The 23,384-nt window shown below is 39.5% G+C and overlaps 1 protein-coding gene across 1 annotated transcript in view; it reads left to right on the top strand.

Annotated features, from left to right (window-relative positions):
- ABTB2 (ankyrin repeat and BTB domain containing 2) overlaps nucleotides 1-23,384 on the top strand; it is a 179,804-nt gene that overhangs the window by 137,699 nt on the left and 18,721 nt on the right. Inside the window, exons 4-10 of the mRNA XM_020782824.3 lie at nucleotides 9,455-9,607; nucleotides 12,580-12,745; nucleotides 14,069-14,158; nucleotides 14,613-14,714; nucleotides 17,406-17,502; nucleotides 18,349-18,484; nucleotides 22,945-23,171. Coding sequence (XP_020638483.3) covers nucleotides 9,455-9,607; nucleotides 12,580-12,745; nucleotides 14,069-14,158; nucleotides 14,613-14,714; nucleotides 17,406-17,502; nucleotides 18,349-18,484; nucleotides 22,945-23,171 — 971 coding nt within the window. The remainder of the gene's footprint in view (nucleotides 1-9,454; nucleotides 9,608-12,579; nucleotides 12,746-14,068; nucleotides 14,159-14,612; nucleotides 14,715-17,405; nucleotides 17,503-18,348; nucleotides 18,485-22,944; nucleotides 23,172-23,384) is intronic.

Here is a 23,384-nt window from a genome sequence, read left to right as displayed (position 1 = left end):
CCAACTGTGTCAATTTAAGGATTAGCAAGTTTTATTTTGCATAAGTGGTTACAGATGAGTCTGATGAAGTTGGTTGCAATCTGCAAAAATTTATAACAGATAAGACTCATGTGTCTTTAAAGCGGTAGAGTATTCTTTGTTATTTTGGTTGAACAGACTAGCATGGTCCCTCCCCAGAAAGTATAACAATAATTGGTGACTCAGGAGGGATCTATTACAAAACATAAAAAACTAAGCCCAAATTGGGGGGGTCAGATTTACAGTCACCCCTCGCCCCTACTCCCAATAATAAGCCTTGCTCATATCTGTTGGATCCATCTAAAGGTTCCTGACTGAACCAGGGATGTCCTCACCCAAGTTATGGGGTACGGTGCCCCCTCTATCACAGTCTGAGAACTGCCCTTCCATCCAAGCAGTCTGCTTTATTGTGATTAAATAGTTTTAGGTGAGATATTTATGTTCAAAGAAGTAGATTGCAATCCACAAACACACACACACACACGAAACTAAAATTAGAGCTGCCATAATACTTTTGGTTTTGTTGTTTTAGAGCAAAATCTCTCTCGGATTAGTTGCCTATGTAAGTTCAGTTACATTCCTTCTTTATTGATCATGGAGGAGGAATGGCGTTCTGCGGTCAGTTTAACATTTGTAGTGTAAGAAGATAACAGGAAAACAAGATTGTGTTTTCAACCACACCTTTGAAACAAAAAGTATAATGGTCTTGATGTCATTTATAGTATTATTCTAGCGGTATTTATGTAATGATCACAGTGCAGGCTTTTCCTAGTTTCTGCTAAGTCCTGAGGGCAGAACAACCTTGTTGTTAGAGAAAAGAAATTTCAGGCAGCAGGAAACACCAGTTCTTCTCCCCGGCTGTGTTCCCCATGCTTGTAGATGACCTTGGGCAACCACACATCCCCCCATTTAAAGAATTCCCTCCCTTGCCTTGTGAACTGAGGCCATAATACTTCTTTTACATACAAATGATATTTTGTAAATGAAAAGGGGGTTGCTTTCCCTTTTTGTTTGGGGCACCCTTATATAATCTCGTATAGATTAAAGGTTTCTGGTGGAGTGTCCCCAGTACACATAGATGAAAGACCTATGTATAAAGATGCACAGGATCAGGCTGCCCATATGCAACCCTGCATGCTTTAGGCAGGTCTTGTTGAACTAAATACTGTATTGTGCTTTGTGGCTGCTGTCCAGAACACGGATAGCTGGAATTAGATCCTCATGAATTCAGTGTGACATGCTTCCAAGTAATTGTGTATGAGAGGTGGGAAACTTTCAGAGAGCCAGGCTAGCCCAGGAATCTCAGCTGGATGCCCCTGATTACCAATCCACGTGTTATAAAGTTATTCCTGATACTGCCAGTTGCACCTTCTAAAAGATGGAGGCAGTTATTTCAGGGGAAAACAACCCCATTTTTTTTTCAGGGGAAAAACTCCCAGGTGTACTGAATTCCTAGCTCTGGCTTAAGGTATGTGGCATGCCTCCATTTGCTATGGTTGCATATACAGTACCTGGGCAGAGGACAGCTGTCTTCTAAGGGAATCCCGTGTGACATTCCCAAGTGTTGGAGCACACAGGGATACAAGAAGCAGTAGAATGAACTACCTTGATATGGGTAGGTTCATTTCTTTGGTATTTGGTTTTCTATTGCAAAATGCCTCCATAATCTGATGAGTTTGTTCTATTCTAGGGTGTGATGATATGCTTCACACATTTCTCCAGGATATGGTCACCATGTGTACAACAGTAGACCCTCTTCCTGGTTGGCTCCTCATTCATAACTTATCCAACTGTTTCTCCCCACTCTACTAAAAGATCCTTGCCTTCATCACAGTGTAGCTGAACACTGCTATTTCATGCTCATTCTGAGCATATCTCCCTTATGAGTGTACTGTAGTTTTATTCTCTTCCTTTGGCACTAACTGTCCTTGCTGTCTTCAAAACATGCCAGTTAAACACTGTGAAAGCCACATCCAACCCTGGGCAGGCAGCTCCAGACACCCATGCCATGTCCTGACCTTATACATCTTCGACATGTTTGACTCTCTGTTTGTCTTTCCTAATGCAATGATGACCCAGTGACGGGTCAGTGATGGGTCAGAATGGAAGTATAGTATTACCGTGAATTATCATGGCCCTCCACTTTTTTCTTAATGTTTGAGGTGTGTGCATCTCAAAATCACATTTAATCAGCAGTTCTTTACTGCTGCTGATCATCACTACTACACACATGGAGCTGCACAACAGGATAGTGTGACATGTTGCTTTTGAGTAAAGCAAAGATAGTAATGTAACAACCTAAGAAGGAGTGTTGTTGTAATGAGCAATGGAAATGGATTACTTCTAAAAGATAACATTTCTGTCTCTGAATATTAAATCTAATAGATGTTTCTTAATTTTAGGTCTATGGGGATGATACATGTAAGATGCTGTAGGGCTTCAGGAGTAGCACACTTCCCATGAACTGTAAACGTTAATTTTGTTTTTTATACTCTCAACTTTACTGGCAAAAAGTTCTCTGGAACCTTTCACAGACTACAGTTAATTATCCACTGCAGAAAACACACACATACACACCCTAATTTAACATTCCACTAAGAAAACACTGGCATCAACTTCAAATGGGAATTGAATTTCGCAAAGATTGCATGCACAGCAACAACAGAATGTGCACAAATGCAACATCAATCAAATACTTCAGGAATCATTTCAGCTCAGTGGTGGTACTGATCAACTTTTTTCTCGTAAATGTTCTTTTTCTCATTCTCAGACTGTCTGGTGCTTATTAGAAAATCCATTTTGGTTTTTAAAATTGGTCTTGGAAAACTTATGCTCTTACTGTGTCTAAATCTGAATTAGGTTTGACTTGCTGGAATCTATTAGTGCTTAATTACTAAAGTGGCTTAAGGATTTTCAGGATTTTCATATATATATATTTGGCTTCTCTCTCTTTTTCTTTATGCTTTATTAGCAATATAGCCTGATCATAAGAATGTTTACATAGAAGAAATTCGCCTGAAATACCCAAGATTCCCTAGTAAGTGTGCAAAAGAAGCTTTCAGTAAAGTCTTAGGATGTCTCACCATGTACAGCTCACCAACATTTCCTTGAATAGGAACTTTGCATTTTAAAGATATAGCTTTATTATTAAAAGAATCACATTATTTAAACATGTTTTTTGTTTTTGATCAAGAAATGGAGAGCCTTTTTTCCCTAGCATCTTGAATGGGTGATTTTTTTTAAAAAAATATGGTATCTGTATTATTCCAGACTGTCAGTTTAAATGTTATAACATATGTTGCCATATCCCAAACACACACATACTCAGAAAACATATTATTATTATTGTAGATTTTAATTGTTGTTTTTAATTGCTTGTCCACAATATATTGTGAGCTGCCCTGAGTAGACTCCTATCTAGAAGAGCGGGATATAAATCCAATAATAAATAAAAATAAAACAAATAAAACGCTATGCGTATATACATTGCACAAGATATACTAATCCTGTGATGTTCATTCTGTTATGAAAGTATGCTCTACATTACAAAGATTTAGCTTTATGTGAACAAGCTGGAGTCAGATAAAGAGTGGATGGAAGCAAGCATTAATTTTTTAATGTCATGATAAAATACAATGAATGAATATATGTGATATTTCTAACCTTTTACCTGACTCACGTTTTCTTGTGACTGTTTTCCATTTTGTGGTAATTGGTAACATAGATTTTAAGAATAAAAATAAATGCTTTGAAGATGCCGGCCACAGAGACTGGCGAAACGTTAGGAAGAACAACCTTCAGACCACTGCCAAAGAGCCTGAAAAACCCACAACAACCATTAGATCCCGGCCGTGAAAGCCTTCGCGAATACAAATGCTTTATTGCTGCTATTGTACAAGCAGCCAGAGACTGAGAGTTTGATTCACATTGTGCCTCCTTGACAGAGTCTGGACTTGATGATCCATAGGTCCCTTCCAGCTCTGCAGTTCTGTGATGATGATGATGATGATGATGATGATGATGATGATGATGATGATGATGATGATGATGATGATGATGATGATGATGATGATGATTGAAAAGCAATAGTGGGCAGAGCAGAAAGCTTCCAGAGCACAACCCATTGCAGGATTTTCCTATAAACTGAGATCATGAACTCCTGGATAGCTCAGTGGTTTAGGCATCTGGCTGCAGAGCCAGAGGCTGGAAGTTCAATTCCCCACTGAGCCTCCCTTGACAGGGCCTGGACTCTATGGTCTGACTCTATAGGTCCCTTCCACCTCTGCAGTTCTCACATTATATCATAACACAGCATGTGAAATGCTAAGGAGGTTTTTTGGATTACAGCTTCCAGAATCTTGACATGAACAGTAGCTATGCTGGGTTGAGTTCTGGGAGCTGCAGTTCAAAAACACTTTTTTTTCCTAACTCTTGATTCAAGAGCATAAGACACACCTTTCCATAAGACGCACCAATTTTTTAGGAGAAGAAAACAGGAAAATATAATCTGTTTTCTTCGCTCCATAAGACACACAGACTTTCCACCCCCCTGTTTTGTGGGGGAAAAGTGCGTCTTATGGTGCAAAAAATACAGTATTCTGTGTTGGCCTTTGTAGGAGACTTTGGCCTAAATCCAATTTTTAGTCCCAACTAAAGCAGACCCACTGAATCAGTTGCTTATTCTGTGAGAAGCATATGATAATAGTAACTATATCCCATTGCAAAACTTTTATCAGTTTAATATGATCAGCAGATTAATTTTAACGTTTGATTCTCAATTCCTTTAACATGGAGGAACACCATAACTTACGTCATAGATGACTGTGACATTCCAAGTTCTGGAAAGAAAAGGTTGTAGGAGTGGATTCTGAGATATAATAAAATTTATTTACTGTATTTGTTTGTTTGCTTATAATTCTTATAGACCACCCTATTTATTGGGAACACTGCCTGGGGTGGTTTACATAATTAGGCAAAACATGCAACCAACTAAAACAATAAAAAGAATTGAAATGTAAGTTCCACAATAGCAACATTAAAGAAAGAAGAAAGACCAAGAGGATTGCCAGAATACTGAGATGCCTAGTATGCGGAACGTATTGGATGTATTCAAGTCTCTGCAAACAGTCTGTTTTAAACATAACACACACTTCGATATGTTGAAAAATTAATGCAGATATTTATAAGTGAAGATAATTAAGTTCTCTCAATTAGCAAGAGCTGGAACTCCTCCATATTCGAGTGAATATTTTATAGATACAAGAGTTTAATGAAGAGGGGTCAGGACGAGTGATGACCTTGATACTGAAACCTGGCTGCTGTTGCAGCAAGCATGTGGGGTGGCTGCTGCAAGAAAATGTGGAATGGTATTCTCCGAGACATTTTAAGGATGTGTAACACTTTCTGGATCAAACTCAAGATAAGATTACTGCATGTAAGGGCATGCTTCTCCAGCACAAAGCAGTAAGAAGTAACTTCCTTTCCTTCTTTAATGCATGCCTTTGGGAGCGGAACAGGGGGTGGTGCACTTATTGAGAAGCTGAAGATTTTCTGAGATGTGGAAGGGACACCTTAGAGCTGTCATTACCTGCATAATACATGTTCTTTTTTCCCCCTGTCTCTTTGCTAATGTCTGTGGTTAAACTAGGTTCACAGCTTTCTGCCGTGCTTCAAACAGTACCTCATGCCCAGACCTGTTTTCATTAATTTTTGTTTTATAAACAATGGATATATGTATAACCATTTATCCAGACTCAGATTTAAAATATGACTGTTTGTCATATTAAAAGTTTTAAAGAAAACAGCAAAGCAAGTAATGCAGTACCACATTGGAAATATATCACTGTTGCAAACACTCTTATTATAGAATCAATTTTTTGAGCACTTCCTAAGTTCCCTCTCTCTTTTTCTAACACCATCTTTTTTAGCACTTACAAGGATGTTTATAATGCTTCCATTAGGAATGAAATTGATTGTACCAGAAGCTGACCTTTGATGTTTATGGGACTACCAAGGCTTTCAAGCAACTGTTGTGGATTTAAGCAACTTGCCCCTGCTGTGGTTCTACGTGGGGCCACGTAGACTGAAAACAGAAAAAGCTTTTACAACGTATTTTCTGTTTATTTGGAGAGTGAACAAACTTTTCTCAGAGTGTGAGATTTACCTCATTCATGTCAATATGTACCACCCTTCAAATGCTTCATATTCAGATACTGCAGGTTCTTCCTGGCCTCTGTTTGCAATTCAGGCATGTGAAGGCTTTTACAGCGTTGTAATTTCCACCCAGTAAGTGTTACTTTTGGTGTCAGTTCTGTCACCACCAACCTTGCAGTTAACTGAGTAGCTTCTGCTGTTGACTGCAAAGGAACTAAGGGGCCAGGCTCACCAATTTCTCATAGTTAATGCTGACCAATAACTTTCTCTCTTAAAAGATTCGTTGTCAGATCTATGCCCATGGCAAAGAAGGAGCTTGCAACAGCTCTTTTTGAAATCAGATATACTGTAGATTTTGAGTAGGGTTTAGAAAATAAGCCACAGTATCCAGAATCCATAAGCTGGGGTTTCTGGGGGTGTCCATCCAAAAAAAAAAAAGCTTGTCCAAAATCATGAGGTACTGTTTGAAGCACGGCAGAAAGCTGTGAACCTAGTTTAAATTGTATTCTCGAAGGCTTTTTTAAAGTTACTAGCATTCTCCATTTTCAGCTGAATCAGGAAAGGATTTAGAAGTTAGCAGGAACTTAGCTGCTTAACTGTAGCTGGTGGTGATCATGGTGTGTGTACTCAATTACCTTTGAAAGATGATTTCAGACATGCTGCCTTCTGTAATCTTTTCATGTGGTACTTGATACTTATGATACTTGTGTGACTTAGGAGCCAGGTGCTCTCTGGAACATCCTTCCCTGGTATCATGCCTTTTCTTTTTCAGAATGAATTTCAGGCATTTCTTGCTCTACATAAGGTAAAAGCCTTTGTTGTAACACTCTGAGCGTCATTCTGTAGTGGTCCTATAGTTACTGCACTCAATGGCATATTCTTTCTTGGGCATTGGAATGTACATTTAACATGGTCAGTCTGCAGACCATGGTTTTGTTTTCCATATTTGTTGGCATATTCTTGTTCGGATTTTGACAGACTCCATCTCTGTAGCTTGAAATAGTTCTATCAGTATTCCATCTATTCCCAGTGATCTATTTCTTCCTAGTGCTTATAGAGCAGGTTTCACTTCACTTTTTAGAACTGCAGAAAATAAAGAGAAAGTGGAAACTGTATACTGAAGACCTATATAGAAGAGATCAAAGGATGACAGACTTCTTTGAAGAGGAATTCTATGATGAAGTAGTAGTGGAGTGTATTTTCTTTTCAATTATTATGTATTTGTATTTGTAAATCCTTGTAGGGCACCTTGGTTCCCTTTACCAGAAGAAACATGTGGTAGAAAGTGTATAAATAAGTAAATAAATAGTGTAGATTTTTCCAGCATGCTCACCTCTCAAGTTACATGCAGAGCCATTAAGTATTTTGTGAGATACCGTTTTTGTTGGCTGAAAGAGAAGATACTTTCTATTAAAGTTGTTGATAAATTACTGCGAAGACTGTTGATGGTTTCCACAAACCAATGTACCTACAGTTCATGCAAAGTAGAGTGTGTGTTCCTGTCAGTGTTTCTCTGTGTCACACACTAAGTCCTTGTAGAGTAATAAAAATAAGAATGTAGATTTTATTTTGATTTCACATGCTGTGGTCACATGTTGGACAAAATGGTTGAGATTGCTCTCTGTGGATACATTCCTTTGTGAATTGGAAGAGCTAGCAAGATAGCAGAATACAGTAGGGAAAATGGATGAAATGGACATGGATGAAATAGTGTACTTTGCTTTTTGTAGACTGAGGTGGTGGAAAACACACAGTTCTTGTCTTGTGGTAAAATGAAAACAGATGTTACACTTTTGATGAGTTGAGTTGAAAGCGTACATGTGAAAAGTCTGAAAAAAAAGGAGTTCCTGTCACAAATCTTATTATTCGTAATGATTTTTAACAGGATTTGTCTCTTCAGGTCTTCATTCGTCCTTTCACTGCATTAGTGTGAAAAGGCCTTTCATGATATCAGCCACTCTTCTTAATATCCAAATCTTTTTTATATCCCTCTATCGCATTTCATCCCACATCCATTTGAACTTTAAAGGAACAGAATAAGTCTATCCTCTTAACCCCACAGTCCAATTGTTCAATAGGAAAGTGTACTTTGGTAGCGTGAAACAAAATCAATAGGATTTGCAAAGGCATTTGTATATATGCACCTCTGAGTTTTAAATATATACAATACAGTACTTGGAATTTGTAAGCCTATCAGCAAGGGCAGTTTCTGTTTTGTGCTGGAACTAAACAGATGAGTGCTGGTCTTTATAGTTTAGAGGCCATTCTGTAATAGAAAAGAAAGAGCAGCAATGACAAAGCCAGCTGCTGACCTCACGACTATTGCAAAGTTTTGAGCAGGGACTCACAACCCAAACTCACAAAAACCTCAGTTCCATGGAGCATGATATCAAACTACGCATTGAATATAATGGATTTGCTATGTGAAATATTTTTCTAGCAAGTCGTGGTGTATCTGTAGAAGTGATGATTATTTTTTTAAAAAAAACCAGATAATGTTTCCTAGCCCTACTGACATGTTGTACCTGGAAATGCTGAGAAGGCTAGAACGGTGATGAAGATGGGGAAATGCATGTATGTCTCTCTGCCTGTGTACCCTTCCCACCTGGAAGTCACTCAGATCCTCTCAGGAGGAATGTGAAAATCTGATGCAGAACCTTTCAGCTGAATGCTCTTGCAAACCTCACATGGTCAGGAAGCCTGATAGCACTATTCAGGCATTACTAAAGCCAACATGGTAAACCCGTGTAGAGGAGATTGCCTAATTCCACCCCTTCCATTGTCACATTCTTAACACTGGAAAATCTGGGTTCTTGTTCACATGTGGAGCCTACATGTCTTCCTCAGACTTGGCACTGACAGCAGGAAGAACAGATTGATGGAAGGGGAGAGGGCAGGTGCTCTCCTCCAAGTGTATGTTGACAAGACTGGTTTTAGTGATGCCTGAATAGGAGCTCTTTAAATGTATTCAGCATTACAGGCTCTTCTTCAGACCTGTGCACTCCTCACATGAAGATGTGAGGGACTTTCCAGGGTGACAAGCAATCCATTACATCTCTTGTTTACAGAATGTCGAGAGGCAGCCATTTTAGTCCTAAACAAACCAAGCCATGCTGATGTAAAAATAAATAAATCTTATTCTCAGGTTTGGAACCAAAAATCTTGTTTTCAGGTTTGGAATTTAGGTTTCATGGAGAAATTTAGAAGTAAGAAATAAGATGAGACGCTTCGGAGCAGAGAGTGCTAATATGAGGTATAATGGGTCTCTTTTTTCTCTCCATAGGCCCTTCATGCTGCTTCCCCCATTGATGGAATGGATGCGCGTAGCTATAACGTATGCTGAGCACCGGCGCAGTTTAACAGTGGACAGCGATGATATAAGGCAGACAGCCAGGCTGCTCTTACCTGGGTTGGACTGTGAGCCTCGCCAGCTAAAGTATGTGGCAATCTTCACATAAATGATTTTTTCAGGGTTGCAAAGGTCATCTTGTGTCAGAAGCATCTCTGGAATACACTGTTTTCATGTGTGTTAGTGACTGAACATCAGGGTCCTCTTTTGTTGAGAAGGGATATAAAAAACATGGCAAAAACCTACTCAGAGAAAATAGAGAAAATTGAATTCAGGCTATGTATAAATTTTCTCCATTGGCTGGATAGCTCAGTGGTTTCGGTATCTGGTTGTGGATCCAGAGGCTGGGAGTTCAATTCCCCACTGTGCCTCCTGTGAGTAAAGCCAACCTGTTTGGTCTTGGTCAAGCTGCAAAGTCCCCGGAGTGCCCCCAGAGGAAGGGAATGGTAAATCACTTCAGAGTAGTCTCTACGTGGAAAACTCTAAAAAGGGTCATCATAAGTCAGAATTGACTTAAGGGCACAAGAAGATTAGCCGCCCCAAGTAGATGTAGCCACCCCGAGTAGACGTTGTCTAGAGGGGCGGGGTAAAAGTCTAATAATAAATAAATAAATAAAAATAAATATTATTTATTATAATTTTTCTTATACAACGATCACGCACATGCTGTATAGAGCATGCATACAGACCATAAACATACTACAATACTGTCAACTGTGTTTTAGTCTCTCTTGATAAGCTGTTGTGGCATTATACGACTGGGAGAAGATGTTTACATAGTCATTGAGAAATATAAATATTTGAAAGTAGATGTTTTGATGGTGAGATTAATTTGTTACAGTTCGCTTTACAGAATTAAGTAGTAGAACTATATCTTATGTGCAAATGATGAAATTGATCTGATAATTTGTAGTCAGAGACTGCTCTTGAATCCCTGCATGCACTTTGATAAATCATTTAAGCAACCTCAAATGGTTGAGTTTGTAAAGCTAGTAAAAGGTTTAGTATTCATCACAAGCAGAAAGGTGCCATGAAGATTAATTGTGGTTTTACTGAACTTTAAGATTGCCAGATGAAATACTCTGCAAGGAAATATTACCATTTCCCTTAAGGATTTAGTTAAATGATTTGTCACAAGATTTCTTTCTCACAATTTGCCCCGTTGAACACCAGTCTCCCAAAGGAAGTTTAACAGTGCACTACAAGGGGGAGGGGACCCTTAAATTCTGCAGAAAGATTAGAATTTTAAGCTGTGCTCACTAAATCCCCTCATCTCAACAGCAGTCATCTATACCACTTCCCCTAAAGGCCAGGCAGATTTACATTTTCTGATGCAGTCAGGAAGAGAAAGGAAAATGTGCAATAAATCAAAAACAGGTGCAGAAGGAAGAGGTATGACTCTTACTGAAGAACAGTAGTTGACAGAATGATTGAGACCAAGTGTCATCAAGTTTTCTATACTCCCTGGGCTTACTGTGATAAATAACAGTATTTTACATTGTTGGTAGCATAAGACTAAAGCCAAAGCTAATGGCATTTGATATTTATAGGAATTATTTGAATGACTTGTGTGCTGACTGAAGTGTATGAAGCAGAATGCACACGAGGCAGAATGGAGAAGTGTAATTGTAGTTATTCTTAAAGCTCTGAATGAGGAATGACGTTTGGTGGCTATTCTGTTAAAAGCACAGTCCGCATTTTGTAATACGTTTGCTGATTCAGCCAATCAGTGTGAACTCCGCATTGGATTTCAGCTAGCTAGCTGCTCACTAAAAAGGCAGGGCCTTCCAGAAAAGCTACATGCTTCCATAAACACTCTCAAAAGCACAGCAACTTTCAGGACCTTCTTCAGAATTAGGCCAGTTTCTTACTTACTTCCACCTGCTCTACGGGAATGACATCATAATTAGTGGCAGATTGCTGCCAATTAAAGGCTTCTGTTTTCAATTTCGGGATGCAAATGATTCACAAGCAATGACACAAAGTCATGAGCAATCCAAAATCAAAAAGGAAGATCTTTAACCAGTGGCAATTTGATGGTGACATCATTGTCATTGTGCAGGCAGCTCTATGCAACACTGTGCTGACCTGAATAAAATGCAAAGGTTAGCTTTGTCTCACCAAATGTCTTTCAGGTGAGAGCTTAACTGGTCTATCTGGCTATACCTACATCTAAGCCCTCCCTGGTTTCTTTATTAACTAAGCCTCTTTTTAGACCCAACCTCATCTGACTGCCTTGCCTTCCAGACATTTGCTAAACCCTGACAGTTAAACTGTGAGTGTTTTTCTTCAAAATCTACTTGATTGGTTGTGGTTTTTCCCTGTTGTAATTGGCTCAGAAGCTTTTAGGAAAAACAGACAACCTCTCTCTCTCCAAAGTTGATCAGAGGCACTTTCTTTCGTCAAAGCCTTAGTATACTGAAGGGATCCCTCTGTGAGCAGAAGGCAGTTTCTGAATCAGATCCCATGTGTCAAATGAATGTGCTTGCCCATACATGCAAAACCATTAATAATTTTAAAAAGTGTTATACTATGTTAACATCCATTCTGTGCATGTAGCAAAATGGGGTGGCTGTACTTTTAGATGGCAGATTGGATCCTGCCTCTTTGGATCACAAGTAATTGATGCCATTTTGGGATGCTCCCTGCAAATATTTCATGGAGCTGTTTTGAAAAAGTGGTTCTTGCTTAACCTGTTCTCCGCGGTGTTAGGTTCCTGGTTGTAAGGAGGAGAATGTTGCAGTCTGAATCAGGGCGGTCCATTCCACCACACCAGCTCTCTGCAATTTCGCTGTCTAGACTAGGTTTCAGAATAGCCATGGGGAGGATGAGACAGGGATGACACAGAGAAGCTGTAGCTCTCTATTTGCTTTGTTTTGTTCTGGGTTTTCTTTATAGCAGCAGTAGCAGCAGCTCTGTGCCTCTGATAACATCTAGATCTTCCCTAATGTGAGATTGGTGGTAAAACTGAAATACGGTAACAAAGGTGTAATTGTGGTGGCGGTGGCAACGAGGGTGAGGATAATGTGGCCCTCTTTAAATGTACTTTTCATTAACAGGCCTGAGTGCTGCTTCAGTTCTTTCCGGAGAATGGATGCGAAGGCTGCCACTGAAAAATTCCAGCAAGACCTGGGCTTTCGAATGCTGAACTGCGGAAGGACTGACTTGATCAACCAGGCTATAGAAGCATTGGGAGCTGAGGGAGTTAATACAATGGATGATCAGGTATGCAGGGGACACTGAGGGACAAGTAATAATTATTGTGCAAAGCATATGCTGAGGCAGCTCAATCACAGACTTTTCAAGTTAGGAAGGAAGTTCTACTTTATGCAAACTGGTGCTAGCAGGTTATAGCATACGTTATGTTGACATGATACAGTGGAAGGTATGCCTTTATGAAGGTCATTGATTTCAGTAAGACAACTGCAGTGCAGACGGACACATACCTAGTTATTTATCTGGAGAGCAGAATCCGTTTTGGAACTTGCCTTATGGTAAGGAGGCCTGGCACCTACAGCTGCTCACCCTTTTGGGGACTTTTCCATTGCTTTTGCACTCCCTAGATTTACAATGCCCAAACTGATGAAGAATCAGAAGCTAGCACCTGTTTATAAAATTTCAGTGGTATCACCCACCCTTGTTTTCAAATTGCGTATAAGGATCGCTTGTCTGTCTGTCTTTTTCTTTTTCTGATTATTTTGGTTGCTTTTCATATCTATTCACTTTTCTATTTATTTCATTTATATCCTTTTTATTCCAATGTAGGGGGCCAAGTTGGCTTACAAAACAATGCGCTTAAGGAACACAGACCTACGTTATAATGTTAAAATGAAATTAAATATATAGTAATATTGAAAGAGATGGCTATGCTTTAAGTATCTGGCTGCAGAACCAGAAATTAGGAATTCTGTTCTGTACTGTGCCTTCCAGGAGTAGAGCCTCCATAGTCATGGGCAAGCTGCACAGTCCCAGGGCGCCCCCTGAAGAAAGGCATGGTAAACAATTTCTGAGTATTATCTACCTGGAAAATTCTGAAAAGGGGTTGCCATAAACCAAAATTGACCTTATGGCACATCATTATTATTAATAGTCTCCACACTTTGTGCAAGCTGGAGAACAAGAAGGGGCCACTGTATTTGTGTCATGTTGCACTGCCACGGAAATAACAGTTTGAATACAGACTCTGAGTAAACCATTTGGTAATTTTTGAAAAGGGTTGCCATAAGTCAGAGTTGACTTGATGGCACATGATTATTATTAAAAGACCATTAATTCTAAATCAGTTTAAATGAATTTAAAAATTTAAATATTTTTTTTTTTAAAATCTTGTGAAAAAGAGTTCTCGAGATTTACTCCTGGGTGAATGGATGTAAGATTTCAGACTTAGATACTTCCTTAAATTTCCACTCTCAAAGTAAATTATTTTGACTGGACTTTGCTGGCTTGTAGAAGGACTGTGCAAATACATTTTAAAAGCATGTGAAAAAACTGTTCAGTGTATTGCACAGAAAAATAGAAATTAACTGACCAGATGTTTTGTTCTTAAAGGGTATGACTCCACTCATGTATGCCTGTTCTGCTGGAGATGAAGCCATGGTCCAGATGCTGATTGATGCTGGAGCAAATCTAGATATACCTGTAAGTAAAGATGCCAACCCAGAGACATGGTTAAACTAACAAGAACCATGATTTAGTATTACACAGAAACAGAGGGATGGTTGGTTTTTGTGTATCACATTTGCTGATAATCGTATTTATTTTCTTTGAGTTTAAGAGCAATTAAGCTTAAATCACCTCCAGTGCTTGTGACCGATGAGATAATGATTAACACTGGCATGGACATAAGGAGACTGAGAGGAGGAAATGCAAGAACAGCCTCCAAAGGAAACCAGTAGATGCATTAGAGAAACCCAAGGGACCAAATACACTGATTGGTGTTGGCAGTACTTTCTGAATCGTGTCAGCCTACAACTCCCAGGGGTTACAATTTGCCAGGATTGTGCCACTCTCAGATATATCTAAGTACTGTACTGTTAAAAGAATAAGAAGAACTCAATTTGCAGTGGGTAAACATTCATTCCATTTTCCTCAGGTCCCGAGTGGTTCATCCCGATACCTATCGGTTCATCCTGATAGCAGGCATTGGACAGCGCTCACCTTTGCCGTATTACATGGACATATCTCTGTAGTTCAGGTGAGCAAACGACAAAGCCATAAATCTTTCAATATGCAGCTTGAAATTGTGTGATGGCGGAAACAAAATTCACTGATAAAAATGAGCAGACTCTGAAACTGTTGCTTTTGGATTCGACATCAAATAACACATCTGAAATATATAGAAATGTTGTACCAGTTTAGCTGCTTCGAGTTAAGAACCTCGAATTGTTCATTTTGTGGAGATCCTAAGCACAAGTCAAGATTTCTTCATATATGTTTTATTCCTTCAAAGTCATTCTGTATACCTGAATGTTCGTAAAGTTTCCAGGGAGAAATCACATGGATGACTGCTCAGTCTGAGGATAGGATTCCACTACAGGATTATTTTAATATGGATAATGTGATTCATTGGCATAAGTCTTTAGAGGTGTCTGGAAATATGAAGCTTGTTGATATTGTTAATTACATCTGGATGTGGGAATAAAGCAATCGTTAAACAGGAGTCGGTGAGACCATGCATACATTTGAAAGTCCCTAGCATCCCACTGCATATACCAGTCCAGTTGCTTCAGAAATTACCTTTATTTGTTAAAGAGAAGTTTAAAAGTTAATTTTCTCTTTCCTGTGTTACAAATAGTGTGTTTTCATTGTAATCCCAAGTGTGTCAATTTAGATGTAGGTGGTTATAAGGTTGTAACCTCACCTTCTATTTATTATATTTATCGCCTTTGCTATATTGCTTTATCCTCGCACCTTTTCTTAAGATAATGGGGAAATATGAAAATGATTATTTGGTGAGAAGGTGTAGATTTGGTAACTATAAACTGGCACATTTTACAAACTCAAGTTTGTAAAATAAGCTTTAGATTTGCTGCTTAGTGAAATCTGTTCATATATTTGTTAAGTTGTATAGCTGAAGCTTTCATGTTCCTATATGTGCCTGTGATTTTTAATCTCCCATCAGAAGAAGCACAAACTGTCACTCCTGACCTTCCGAAACACATTAGGTGTCCTCTTGGGCAAGTCCTCTTCTTGTTCATATTTGATTATCTTTGTTGCAGTCAAAGGTTACCCAGAATTAGAGTCCATTGATTCGTTCCAGACTCTTGAACTGCTTTGGTCTTTTCCCTGAAATATCAGTAGGAATTAAAAATGAACAACAGCTAGAGATCAGCTGGGGTGAAAAGAATAAGTTCTTACTGTTCAGATCAGTAACAAGCAATTGTGGATTTGTGCATTCTGTTTTGAATTATACATATATGCAAATGTCCATGCAAATAGGATTTTGCCTTCAAAGACTTGGAGCGTTGCCAGTGCACTCTATAGAATTGCAGAGGTTAGGCATGCTTAATTTACACTTGAGATAATAAGTGTTTTTTGCCCCAGAGACACCACTGAGAATTCTGTCAACATAATGCCTTCTAGAGAATTAAGGTTCAGGCCCTGTCAGCCATGCTTATGCTAAGTATAATTAATGTTTACTCACTCCTGATTGTTTGGTTGTAAACATTTAATCTGGAAAGCTGAAATCTTAAGGTATCTCCAGTTACTTATGGGAATTATTGCATGATTGGTATGATATTGAAAAAAAAAGAAGTTGCAGGCAATTCCTGAAACACACATAATCAGGTCATGCCGTGTGTTGAACATCTTGAAGGAAGAATGCAAATATGAATTTTCAATGACCATAGCCAGGTTCCCCACTTTTTGTACTGTACTGTTTCAGTGGCACAAGGGAAATGTCAGCGACATGGCCAGCTGTAACAGACAGGTATACAGTAGTGATGAGGAAACTTTGTCTCTCCAGATATTTTGGGCAACAACTCTTGCTTCTCCTACAATTCTTTGCCCTTGGCTACACTACCTGAGGTTTCCGGGTGTTGACATGGCATTTGGAGGGCCAGATGGCCACAGAATTGTTGTCTGTAGACATATCTTTAAGTTTTTGAAGTATGTTCCAGAGAGGATCAGTCTATCTTACATAATTTGTTTTAGGTTTTTTTTATTTATACAGTGGTACATGGTGCTTATACTGTGGTATTAGCAAAATACGGGTGCTTTACAGAGTTTCATAAGCAAAGCAAATGAAAAAAAAAAATCCATCCCAATTATCTTTCCATCTAAAATCAACAGTGGGATTCCCTGGGTAGGATACGGAAGATGGGGAAGGAGAGATAGGATAATATAGGACGCATGTTAAATGGAACACATTTTCTTGGCTACAAGTGAAGATGAAAATTGAGTGGTTAATGAAGAACTTTAGAGGCTAATTACTGAGCTTGGACAGTTGGATTTTGAGAATAGATTTCAGAGGGAGAGTTCGTTTCAGGGAAGCGGGTGTTTCCGATAACTGTAATGAAGTACAATGGACAAAAAGCAGACATTTACAAGTCTATTTGTGTATCCGAAATATTCTCCTTACATGAGGCAAGTGTGTTGTCTTTCTCATAATATATTTTCACACATCTTAAGAAATACCTGTATTTTTAGAAAGTTCATCTATGCTTTCAAAAAACAGCTGGGGAAGATATCTTTATACCAAGTGAACAAAAACATAAAAGTTAAATAGAAGGAACCAACCATTGTATGATCCTCAACAACTTCAGATAAGGAAAGAGTGGATGCAGTGAATTAAGTGCTCTTCCCTTCCTCTAAGACAGTTCTTCACTTTTTACTCTTCTCCTTTGCTCTGCTTTGAGCTCTTCGTTCTTACTGTTTTTTTTTCCAGCTGCTCCTGGATGCTGGAGCCCACGTTGAAGGTTCTGCTGTTAACAGTGGAGAAGACAACTATGCGGAGACCCCACTTCAGCTGGCTTCAGCAGCAGGCAAGTCTGAACAGGCATTTCATTTTCACTCTCCAGAAACAGCAAGTAGAAGTTTAGAGATGGACTAGATTAAAAATGGTTGCCTGCAATATTCCTTAATAGTGCAGTCTGCTTTCAGAGTAATATCTGGCACATAGAGTGGAAAGAAACAATATATTCAATGCTGCCAAGTGGATCTGTTTTTAAATGCATACACACACACACGCACACACACACACACTATATCTCTGTCTGTCTGTCTGTCTGTGTGTATGTGTGTGTGTATTTATATATATGTGTGTGTGTGTGTATAGTGTGTGTGTATATATATATTCTCTCTCTGTGTGTGTGTGTGTATATATGCATTTAAAAACAAATATATATATTTAAACTAATATTTGTTTTCACATAATTACTGACAGAATATCCTATATACATGGTGAACACTTGCAATTACATTATATATCCCTTTGCTCTGTATGTACAAACTATACACATATACACTCAGTCTCCATGATTTCTCCCCTTTCTGCGGGGAAATAATCACAGAGTTCAGCTGTGAAAAAAGCAGACATCCACGTTTAATTCCTGATTTGCAAATTCACCTGAATGTGCAGTAAACGTAGACCATCTCTGTGTCCTCTGTACAAATACGGTTTCGAGCTCACAATGCCAAGAAGATTCTTAAAGAACCTCTTCTTTAAGATTCATCCTTCACTGCTTTACTTCTGTTGTATAGCATTGTTCATAAACTCTTAACACATACTCACTTGTATCATGATGAATGGTTGAATAAATCATCACATATTCAACTATATCCGCTCTCTGAAGAAAGCCAATAGAGTTTGACTTTGTTTGACTTTCTAGGCAACTATGAATTGGTCAGCTTGCTGCTGAGCCGGGGAGCGGATCCTCTCCTGAGTATGTTGGACGCTAACGGGATGTCCTCTTCACTTCATGAGGATATGAACTGTTTTAGCCATGCTGCTGCCCATGGACACAGGTAAAGTTCATGCCTAAGCAGGATGTTCAGAGGCAGCCATTCCATTGCAGACATGGGGCCTTCCTTCCTTTCAGAATTTAGCCTCATATTTGGAGGGAAGTCAGAAAGAGTACTTTACTCTGAGAGAGAGATGGAATATATTGAAAGCACCACCTCGGATGTGGAATTGAGTGCAGCTCCTAAGGCACCATATTTTGGACAGCTGTATTATCTCGGCATTACTGTATTATGTATCCCTTTGAATTTTTGACTGAAGAATTCAGAGTGATGAAGATGTAGCCTCTCATTTGCAAACCTCATTCAAGCATCGTCCAGCAATGCCACCTTCAAGGCTTGACAAACCAATGTACCTGCATACCCTACACCCAAAGCAGTGGAACAGCCAGAATCATAGCATCACTTACAAAGCTTTTTAACAGTATTGGGACCTATTGGTTTAAGTAGTTACATATATTAACTTAAATAGGATTTCAGAAGGATAAATTTTGCCTGCATCCACTTGTGTAGATGAACAGTGGAGCATATGAAGAACAAAGGAAATCACTCTGAATCAGGTAACCTGCAGTTCTGAGCTCCCCAGCCAAATCAGGAGATTTGCTGGTGGAGGCCATTCCTTCCTCCCACAACAGACCCTTATGTCAAATCCCAGAAGGATGTCTCTGCCTCTTGACTGAGGGAGGATTTTCAGATGGTGTCCGCTGCAGAGGGAGAGTAGGGGTTGGGAAGGCTTCCTGCTGTGACCTTTTTCAAGTCAATTTGTCTGAATAATACATTCTGTTCTCACTGTTTCTAGTTCCATAATATTTCCATGTTAATATCTTCTGCCACATAATCTCTTCTGAAGTGAAATGTTTTCCGAGACCATTATTTCGCCACAATCGTGTTCATTTCTCCATAATGTGCAAGGAGAGTTTACAGAATAGGTTGATTTTCATCATCTGTACTCCTACAGAAAATGCATGACCTGAGTTTCTCTGTATGCGGTTTCTCTGTATGCAGTGTATGCGAATAGTGGTAATTTAGATGAACCACAAACAGCTGACACACTTGCAATGTATACTTGTGAGGCATAGTGGAATCTAAGCTAGGACGACCTGCTCAGCTATGAATTTCATTGAGTAGCTCTGGGTTACTGTAATTTTTGTTGTTGTTTAGTCATTTAGTCATGTCCGACTCTTCGTGACCCCATGGACCAGAGCACATCAGGCCCTCCTTCCTCTGCCTCCCGGAGTTGGGTCAAATTCATGTTGTAGCTTTGGTGACACTGTCCAACCATCTCATCCTCTGCCGTCCCCTTCTCCTCTTTCCCAACATCAGGGTCGTTACCAGGGAGTCTTCTCTTCTCATGAGATGGCCAAAGTATTGGAGCCTCAGCTTCAGGATCTGCCCTTCCAGTGAGCACTCAGGGTTGATTTCCTTCAAAATGGATAGGTTTGTTCTCCTTGCAGTCCAGAGGATTCTCAAGAGTCTCCTCCAGCACTACAATTCAAAAGCATCAATTTGTATGTGGTCAGCCTTCTTTCTGGTCCAGCTCTCACTTCCATACATTACTACTGGAAAAACCATAGCTTTGACTATGCAGACCTTTGTTGGCAAGGTGATGTCTCTGCTTTTAAAGATGCTGTCTAGGTTTGTCATCACTTTCCTCCCAAGAAGCAGGCGTCTTTTAATTTCATGGCTGCTTTCCCCATCTGCAGTGATCATGGAGCCCAAGAAAGTCAAATCTGTCACTGCCTCTATATCTTTCCCTTCTATTTGCCAGGAGGTGATGGGAACAGTGGCTATGATCTTCATTTTTTTGATGTTGAGCATCAGAACCATTCTTTGCGCTCTCTTCTTTCACCCTCATTAAGAGGTTCTTTAATTCCTCCTCACTTTCTGCCATCAAGGTGGTATCATCTGCATATCTGAGGTTGTTGATATTTCTTCCGGCAATCTTATTTCCAGTTTAGAATTCATGCAGTCCAGTCTTCCACATGATGTATTCTGTACAGTCTTGTCATACTCCTTTCCCAGTCAGTTCCATATCCAGTTCTAACTGTTGCTTCCTGTCCCACATATAGATTTATCAGGAGACAGATAAGGTGGTCAGGCACTCCCGTTTGTTTAAGGTCTTGGCATAGTTTGCTGTGGTCCACACAGTCAAAGGCTTTTGCATAGTCAATGAAGCAGAAGTAGGTGTTTTTCTGGAACTCTCTGGCTTTCTCCATAATCCAGCTCATGTTAGCAATTTGGTCTCTTGTTCCTCTGCCCCTTCGAAATCCAGCTTGTATTTCTGGGAGTTCTCGGTCCACGTACTGCTGAAGCCTACCTTGTTGGATTTTGAGCATAACCTTGCTAGCTTGTGAAATGAGTGCAATTGTACTTCTTTGGGATTGAGACCAATCTTTTCCAATCCTTTGGCCACTGCTGAGTTTTCCAAACTTGCTGGCATATGGAATGTAGCACCTTAACACCGTCATCTTTTAAGATTTTAAATAGTTCAACTGGAATGCCATTACTTCCACTGGCCTTGTTGTTAGCCATGCTTTCTAAGGCCCACTTGACTTCACTCTCCAGGATGTCTGGCTCCAGGTCAGCAACCACACTATCTGGGTTGTCCGGGACATCTTTCTGATCTAATTCCTCTGTGTATTCTTGCCACCTCTTCTTGATGTCTTTTGCTTCTGTGAGGTCCCTACCATTTTTGTCCTTTATCATGTCTATCTTTGCACAAAATCTTCCTTTAATATGTCCATTTTTCCTGAACAGATCTCTGGTTTTTCCTTTTCTGTTATTTTCCTCTATATCTTTGCACTGTTCATTTTACTATAAGAAGCTGACGATCAGAGCCGCAATCAGCTCCAGGTCTTGTTTTTGCTGACTGTATAGAGCTTCTCCATCTTTGGCTGCAGAGAATATAATCAGTCTGATTTCAATATTGCCCATCTGGTGCTGTCCATGTGTAGAGTTGCCTTGTGTTGTTGAAAAAGAGTGTTTGTGATGACCAGCTTGTTCTCTTGACAAATCTCTATTAGCCTTTGTCCTGCTTTGTTTTGAACTCCAAAGCCAAACTTACCTGTTGTTCCTTTTATGTCTTGACTCCCTACTTAACATTCCAGTCCCCTAGAATGAGAAGAACATCTTTCTTTGGTGTCAGTTCTAGAAGGTCTTGTAAGTCTTCATAGAAGTGGTCAATTTCAACCTCTTCAGCATCGGTGGTTGGTGCATAAACCTGGATTACTGTGATTTTGAAAGGTCTGTTTTGGATTCGTATTGAAATCATTCTATCATTTTTGAGATTGTGTCCCAGTACAGCTTTCCCCACTATTTCATTGACTATGAGGGCTACTCCATTTCTTCTACAGGATTCTTGCCCACAATAGTAGATATGATAATCATCTGAACTGAATTCACCCAATTCGTGTCCATTTTAGTTCCTGCTTCAGGTGGATTGGGTTTAGTCAGAACTCTCCACTATGACCTGTCCATCTTGGGTGTCCCTGCACGGCATAGCCCATAGTTTCTCTGAATTACTCAAGCCCCTTCACCATGACAAGGCAGCAATCCGTGAAGTATTTTACCATGAGATAAACTGCTCCTTTTGCCCCTTTGAAGAAAGAAGGGGACATCACTTGGGGGCCTGCAAATTTGCAGCCATTTTATGGGCATGATAAACTAGCATATCTGTAACAAAGCTTGCAAACACTTCAAGCAGTTCATGTGCTTGAATTCTCTTATCTCTCTTTTGCTGATGCAGAAAGACCAGAGCACACCAATAGTTGGTTAAAAATTAATTAGTTTTTCCTAATTCATTAAAATTTCATTGTGATTTGATAATCATAATAATCGTGTTCCTTCAAATCAATTCTGACTTGAGACAGCCCTTTCCATGGCTTCCTAGGTATACACGGAAGTGGTTTAGCATTCCCTTCTTCTGGGACCAAGACTGTGCTGCTTGCCCGTGACCGCTGAGGGTGGTTGGGCTTACAGGAGGCACAATGGGGAATCAGACGCCCAGCCTCTGGCTCTGCAACCAGATACCTTAACCACTGAGCTATCCAGCCAGTTTGCAGTTTACAAAGTTCCCATTTACACCTTGTTTACAACTACTGTTTTAACAAAGCGAGTACTGAATAAACATTAAATTTTATTATAATTCATTGTTTTTACAGGTGATTTTGAGGACTTGGAATTTTCTTTTTTAGAGTTTTAATTTATTAAAAACCACAAAATAAGCAGGTAATGTTAAGAAGTCCACCAAAATATTTTAACTTTAATTAAGTGGTTTCTTATTTAACATTCATGAACTACTTTTAACATGGGTGTCTCCAAGTTCAAAGAAAGGGAACTTGCCATCTTCAGAATGATTTTGGCAAACAGAAACATCTACTAAGCCATACTATCAGAACAAAGAAGCTCACGTTTTCCAGAAATACAGGGTGTATTAATGGAATGCTGGTCTTTCTTTATCTGTGTAGAAATGTTCTGCGGAAGCTCCTCACACAACCACAGCAGTCCAAGGGAGATGTTCTGTCACTGGAAGAGATTTTAGCAGAGGGTGTGGAAAATGACACCTCCAGCCAAGGAAGTGCCAATGAAGGCCAAGTTAAGTTGTGTAAAACCAGGATGAAGGCTTTACAGGAGGCCATGTATTACAGCGCTGAGCACGGTTATGTTGACATCACGATGGAGCTTAGAGCACTTGGTAAGGGCAGCTTTTTAATAGTAAAGGTTGGCTTATAGTTAACCATTTGAAGATACAGCAGCTTTCCCACAATCACTTGTCTGTCTATAATCAGTCCTGTATTTAAAAGGGGGGAAAAGATTAATATATTTTCAACCAACTTCAGAAATATCCATTTCCATGCTGCTATGGAGCCTCATTGCATGCACATCTGACTCAAAAATAGTTAAATAT

Source organism: Pogona vitticeps, chromosome 1 (genome assembly GCF_051106095.1).
Source record: "Pogona vitticeps strain Pit_001003342236 chromosome 1, PviZW2.1, whole genome shotgun sequence".
Taxonomy (NCBI): domain Eukaryota; kingdom Metazoa; phylum Chordata; class Lepidosauria; order Squamata; family Agamidae; genus Pogona; species Pogona vitticeps.
This window is presented reverse-complemented; position numbering and strand designations above follow the sequence as displayed.